The 7,021-nt window shown below is 36.2% G+C and overlaps 1 protein-coding gene across 1 annotated transcript; it reads right to left on the bottom strand.

Moving 5' to 3' along the window:
• Window positions 1–871: 871 nt before the first annotated feature.
• On the bottom strand, window positions 872–1,687 carry LOC148555469 (uncharacterized). The gene is made up of 2 exons (XM_088490657.1): window positions 1,499–1,687; window positions 872–1,417 (listed from the first exon to the last, which is right to left on the bottom strand). Exons 1-2 carry the CDS (start codon window positions 1,685–1,687, stop codon window positions 872–874), a joined length of 735 nt encoding a protein of 244 aa, XP_088346783.1.
• Window positions 1,688–7,021: the final 5,334 nt, after the last annotated feature.

Here is a 7,021-nt window from a genome sequence, read left to right as displayed (position 1 = left end):
GAGATAATGCCTCCAGATTTTCAGAGCAAATACAACAGCAGCAAGTTCTAAGTCGTGAGTCGGATAGTTTATCTCATGCGGCCTTAATTGTCGTGAGGCGTATGCTACAACATTCTGGTCCTGCATCATAATGCACCCCAAACCCTTTAATGATGCATCACAGTACACTTCAAACGATTCACTTGGCTCAAACAATACCAACATGGGTGTAGTGGTCAATCTTTGCTTCAATGCTTGAAAACTCTTTTCACACTCCGAAGTCCAAACAAAAGGCGTATCCTTCCTAGTCAACTTAGTTAAAGGTAAGGCAAGTTGTGAAAATTCCTTAATGAATCTTCGGTAATACTCCGCCAAACCTAGAAAACTCCGGAACTCTGTCACTGAAGTTGGTCGCTCCCAATTCATCACTGCTTCCACCTTAGCAGGATCCACAGCTATTCCTTGCTTACTCACCACGTGACCGAGAAACTTCACCTCACTTTTCCAGAATTCGCATTTAGATAACTTAGCATATAACTTCCTGTTTCTCAGAATTTGCAACACAGTTTGTAAGTGATCAACATACTCCTCCTCAATCTTAGAGTAAATGAGAATATCATCAATAAAGACAATAACAAACTTGTCCAGGTACGGCCGAAAAATCCTGTTCATATAATCCATGAATACTACCGGAGCACAGGTTAATCCAAAAGACATCACCGTATACTCATAATGACCATAACGCGTCCTGAAAGCGGTTTTCGGAATATCTTCATCTCTGACTCTTATCTATTTTAAACCTAACATTACTTCAAACTGATCTATCCTTCTAAGTTAATCATCGACTTGGGCTTTACGATTATCAACACGTGTCATATATTACGAATGAATATCACATATTAATGATATGCAAGGAAGTTCGAAATTCAACTGCTAGTTTATGGTTACCTCGGGTCTGAGAATCGGATTCGGATGCATTCTGGCGTTTCCTGTGTGGACAGTCTCGAGCCATATGCCCCGGCTTCCCACACTTGTAACATACATATAGCCCGGCCCTATGCGGCCCATCTGGAGCAGTCTCTCCATAGCCTTCCTGTAGCATCACCCGCTTTATGGAATAATCTTCTGCGAATTGACTCTGCTTGACTAATTCAGTGAAATTCGTTAACCTTTGCGGATACACGTAGTTAAAAATGTCTCTCTTAAGTTCTTTCTCATATTGAGCACACATCCACTCCTCATAGTCGGTTGGATTTCCTTGACAAACTTTTGAGAAACAGCACAGGTTGTCGAATTCACGGGTATAGTCAGCAATGGACATATTCCTTTGCTTTAGCTGCATTAACTCCAACTCCTTTGCAGTGCGAAGTGCATACAAGAAATATTTCCCACAAAATTCTATTTTGAATATATTCCAAGGGATATCAGTTAACTCCATCTACAAAGTATGATATAACTCCTACCACCATTTTTGAGCATCTCCCTCCAACATGTAGGTCACTATTTCCACTAATTGTACTTCAGGAACGTGCTGAGTGTACAAAAACCTCTCCACATCTCGAAACCATCGATCAGCCTCCAATGCATTGGCATTTCCATTAAATTGAGGTGGACCACTCTTGTGGAAATCAGTAAGTGTCATAGACCTGTAGTATTGACCTACATTGCTTGTACCAGCATCCGAGCTTCCATCTCGAGGTCCTTGCATCGGTTCGGTCCTAAGAATTTCCCTCTGAGTACCTCGCTCGAAGATTGGTAAACCACTATTTTATGGTATATTTTGGATTGAATTGAGTAGATTTTGTCAACTATTCTCACACTTATTCATGTAAATTGCATACTTTTGTGATTCCTTCCTAATTTGTGCTTAAGAATGCAAACATGCTTCCTAGGCCTTAAAAATTCTAATTCTTAATCCTCTCTTATTACCATTCGATGCCGTGATGTGTTTGTTGAGTGATCTCAGGTTTATAGGGCAGAAATGACTTAGAGGATGGAAAGGAAGCATGCAAAAGTGGAAGGAACACAAAGAATCACTACAAGAAAATGGAATATTTGTAACAAAAACTTTGTATCAAATTTAAAGTTGTTACAAAAAAAAATTTTGTAATAATAATTGGTGATTGTTACAGAAGAATAATGTTTTGTAATAACATTACAAGTTGTTACAAAACATGCTAATATTTTGTAACAACCCGATTTTGTTTCTTACAAATTTTGTTAGTTTTTGTAACGAACTGTTGTTCTGTTACATATTTTGTAACAAAGATAAAGGCGTTGCAAAAATTTAAAATATTTTGTAACAAAATATTTTTTTGTTTCAAAACCTTCAATTATTTTGTAACAAAAAATTAATTTGTCACAAAATTCAACATTGTTTGTAACAAGTTACTTAGTTTGTCACAAAATGTAAGTATATTTTATAACAAAAAAATTATTTCAAAATGTTAAACAATTTGAGAGTAAAAAAATTTGTTTATATAATTTTTGTGTAACTTTTTATAATTGGTTATTTCATATGATTTGAAATTAAAATTTAGTAATGGAAGTATTGTATAATTTAATCTAAATAATTTTTTATTATGAATAAATTATAGTTTATTTTATTAAATTGTGCTCTAAGAGATTAATTTATTTGGAATGATTAAATTGATTTTTATAAATACTTTAAGTTTAAGTTAATTAATGTTTATGTACAATTTTTATTATAATTAGTTGTTTTATATAAATTGAAATTAAAATTTTGGTAATAAAAAAATAATAAAAAATTATATTTTATAAAATGTGATTAATATGTTTATTTTATAATTTAAATTAAAAATAATTATTTAAACTCATTGATGTATTGATGAATAAAATTTTATATATTTTAAAAATAATCTTTACAGTATTAAATTTAAATTTTAAATTATTTATTTATTTTAAAAATTTTATAAAATTATTATATTATTTATATATATTTTATCCTAAATTTAAAATTCCTAAATTAAAACCTAAATTGTAACCTAATTTCATAAAACTATGAAAGGAAAGAAAGAAAGGGGGCGGGGGGGCTCGAGGGGGGACCGAATCAGAAAATGAGGTAGCCGCGAGGGAAGAAGGAGGGGGAAGAGGGAGACGGCGCGGTGTGCATCACTGCCACTAGAGCCACCGTCGAATCACCATGGGGGAGAAGGAGAGAGAAGCCAAACCGCAAAGAGAGAGAGATCGACGGAGTCGTTCACGCCGTTCGTCCTCATTGCTGCCATGCGTTGCCGCCGCCGCCGTTAGTTTTGCTACCGTTGAGCTCGAAGGAGAAAGGGAGAGCGACGCTGACAGAGAGATTGACGGAAGCCAGTTAAGCGCCTAAGAGAAGGGAAGCCGATTCTGTCACCGCTGCCGCACCCAATTGCCGTCAGTCGAGCTTACTGTCGTTGGAGGTGAATCGATGTCGCGTCCTTGCGGCCAAAGCCACTAGCGCCACTACTACTACTCAAATTCCGCTTCTCTTCCATTAGGGTTTGCTATCTCAGCAGCACTTTTGAAGCTAGTGCCGGTTCTGTCAGGGGTTCCTGCCATGAATGCCACCACCAGAGGAGAAGAGGAAGAACGACGGGAAAGGAAGAGAGTCATTTGCGGCCGACGCTGCTGCCTCACCACCATTTCTTCCTGTCCCCTTTCCCCTGTTCTGATTCTACATTCCCAGGTCATTTACTGCTTAGTTAGATATGCATGTTGTAGTGGATTCTAGGTTGTTAGGTAGGCTGAACATAGTTTGTAGAGGAATTAGGTCTAGGAAAATTTGCTGTTTTGAATGTGTTTGGAATAAATTTTTGTTAATTATTTGTTGAATGATCATGAATGTTGTTTGAATTTTTGTGAATCTGTGATTAGATGATAATGATTTTCTTCTTTTCTGAAGCGAATTGTGAACTGCTGCTGTTATGTGAATTTAGTTTGTGCAATGATGATTGATGGGTGGAAAAACGATTCCACACAAACTCACCGGCAAGTATACCACGTCGCATCAAGTAGTAATAACTCACAAGAGTGAGGTCGATCCCACAGGGATTGATGGATTGAGCAATTTTAGTTAGGTGATAAATGTAGTAAAGCGAATATTTGAAGATTTGAGTGATTTTGATTGACTGAAGCTAAATTGCAAGCAAATAAAGGTGTAGAAGATAAATTGAGCAGAATAATAAAGTGCAGAAGAGGTAAATTACAAGTAACTTAAAGAACAAGAAAGTAAAAGACCTGAAACTTAAATTGCAAGAAAAGTAAATTGCAGAAACTTAAAGTACAAGAAATGTAAATTTGCTGAATCTAAATTGCTAAGAAATGTAAATTGCTTGAAGAGTAAAAGAGATTTGGGTACTGGGATTCAGAATTCAACAAGAAAATGTAAATTAAAGAAGATCAGAAAGCTGTGAGATGAAGGAATTCAGCTCAGCAGCCAAACAAAAATGTAAAATTGCTTGACGAATCAAAACAGCAAGAAAACCTAAATCACTTATGAAATCCTAAAGAGAACTTGAAGATTGAAGAAGAGAAATGAGATTAGAAACAAAATCTAGATCTCAATTACTCTCTTGATCAAGCAGAAAAGTAATTGCAGAAGAAATGAAAAAGAAAACAATAAATGAAACTTAGATCCAATTCTCCAATTCCCAAAACTATATGAAAGAAAAGCAAAGATGATTCTCAGATCCAGATTCAATGGAATTCTTCAATCTCAATTCAAAAACCCAAAGTAGAATTTGTAGAAGAAGAAAATGAAAACAAAAAACTAAACTCAGATCCAATTCTTAGAAAAATTGAAAAGAAGAGTGAAAGATGATTCTCAGATTTAGAATCAATGGAGCTCTTCAATCTCAATTCCAATTCCAAGAACAGAAAGTAAAAGTTGCAGAAGAAAGAAAAATGCAGAAAGAAAACTATATCCAAATTCCCCAATCCCAAATGAAAATTCCAAAGTGAAAACTAAAAATGAGCTAAAGGTAAAACTAAAAATGATAAAAAAAGGTCCTTTACAAATCAAACTTAATCCTATTTATACACTTTCTATTTTGATCTTCAAAGCTTGGAGTTGGCCTTTTGGTTTTTGGATTTGAAGAGAGATAGGTCCGGTTGGCCTTGGTTCAATTTAGTTGGAGGCATGGGTCAGCTCCCAGGGGAGCGCTCCATTTGGTATAGTGAACGTTACATTCACTTAGCCTTGGTGAGATAAGCCTCCTTGTCCATAGCGTTCACTAAGTGAACGTTTCGCTCACTCTTTGAGCACTACATTCATTTGCTTCCCTGGGTGAGCGTTGCTTTCCTTGGCTAGCTCTTCATGAGAGGCACGAAAATGTTGAAGAAAGGGAGCGCTACGTTTGAATTTGTGAGCGCTCCTTCCTTGGCTAGCTTTGAACCCAGCTATCCTTGGCCAAGAGAGCATGAGAAAGGTAGCAACAGGGAGCGTTACGCTCGAATTTTTGAGCGCTACTCCCCCTTGTCTTTATGCGCCCAGCTTTCCTCTTGGTTCCCCCCTTCGAGCCTTCGCCAGCGCATGTTTGGTGTGTGCTGCTTGGTTCCTCTCTTGGGCGCTCCATTGCAATTCTTGAGCGCTACTCCTTGTTGTGCCTTGCCTTGCTTGGTTAGCTCCTGGGGTCACAATAAAGGTAGCAATAATGAACATAGCGTTCACTCTTTAGAACACTACCTTTGCTTCCTTGGTTGAGCGCAACGCTTTAATGTCATAGGCCACGCTTTTGAAAGCGTGGCCTAAGGTCCAAAGCGTGCTCCAACTTCAAGAGCATGCCAAAAATTCCTCTTTCTATCACTTCTTCACCTACAAGCAACCAAACAACTAATCAAAGTCCCACCAAAATAACCAGATCTTTGCATCTTTTAATTAATCAATTAATTCTAGCATAAAACCTATGATTTTATGTAAAATGAATGATGTTTGATTGATTCAAGATAATCATGAAAATCCACTCCAATTACTTACTTATTGTGCAAGAAAATGCATAAAACCTAATGAAACTAATGAAAAATGCTTGTAAAATTAGTATAAGATGACTTGTCATCAATGATGATGAATTTAGATTGTGCACTCAAGTTGTTTGTTACTTATTTCATATGGATGTGCTATTGTATTCATATAGATATTGATTTGATTGAGTGAATTTGAGAAATATGCTAAATTGCTACTGAAATTCTGCCGAAATTTGTTTAAATCTGTTTCACTATTAGTTTTTCATTTAAGTTAAACACTGAAATTGAGAATTGAGACGTGTAAGTGCTCTGATTAGTGCTCTAATTGTCCAAGCATATCCTAGTACAAAAAGCACCACAGACATATGTCCTAAGGTCCAAGCTATTGGTGTCTAGCCTTATTATTTGTTTCTTTGCCATTTCTTGGCTTTTCTTTTCTTTTTCTTTCTTACTTTGCTTCATGTTCCAGGGAATTTCATTTATAAAAGGTTTTATGACAACAACCAAGTTCACACTACAAAGAACATTCTATTATGCAGCATTTATTGTTGAGCTTATCATCTTAATCAAACAATTACCACCACAAATCTTTATTCTAATTCCTACAACATTGGACAATCACTTTCTTTTTCAAACATTTTCTCTTATTGATGCAAAAAGGGAGACAAAACATGAATTTAAAGCAGATGAGTGATAACAAGTATAATGCAAATCCTAACAAGAAAACTACTCAAGATATGAAAATGCAGAACATAAAACATTTGGAGGCATATCATGTTTCAGATATGCATCATCCTTATTTAGTTAAAACTATAAAAAGAACTCCACCACCTCTAGTTGTCGTGCTCTTTTCCTTTGCTGCTTTCTCCTTTCTTCTTCTTCTTTCTTTCTTCGGGTTCTTCAACAGGGCACCTTCGATCCCAAATTTTTTCTACCTGATCCCAGAGCCCATCATCCTTCAATCCTTGTTGCATGTATGCTGTCTGTTTATTGGCTAGTGCTCTCTGATGATCTATCAACTCTTGGCATTGCTCAAATGGCTTGATCTGTTGGTTCAATACTGGCATGCTATGGACTACAT

Source organism: Arachis ipaensis, chromosome B6 (genome assembly GCF_059453495.1).
Source record: "Arachis ipaensis isolate K30076 ecotype BB chromosome B6, ASM5945349v1, whole genome shotgun sequence".
Lineage (NCBI taxonomy): Eukaryota > Viridiplantae > Streptophyta > Magnoliopsida > Fabales > Fabaceae > Arachis > Arachis ipaensis.
This window is presented reverse-complemented; position numbering and strand designations above follow the sequence as displayed.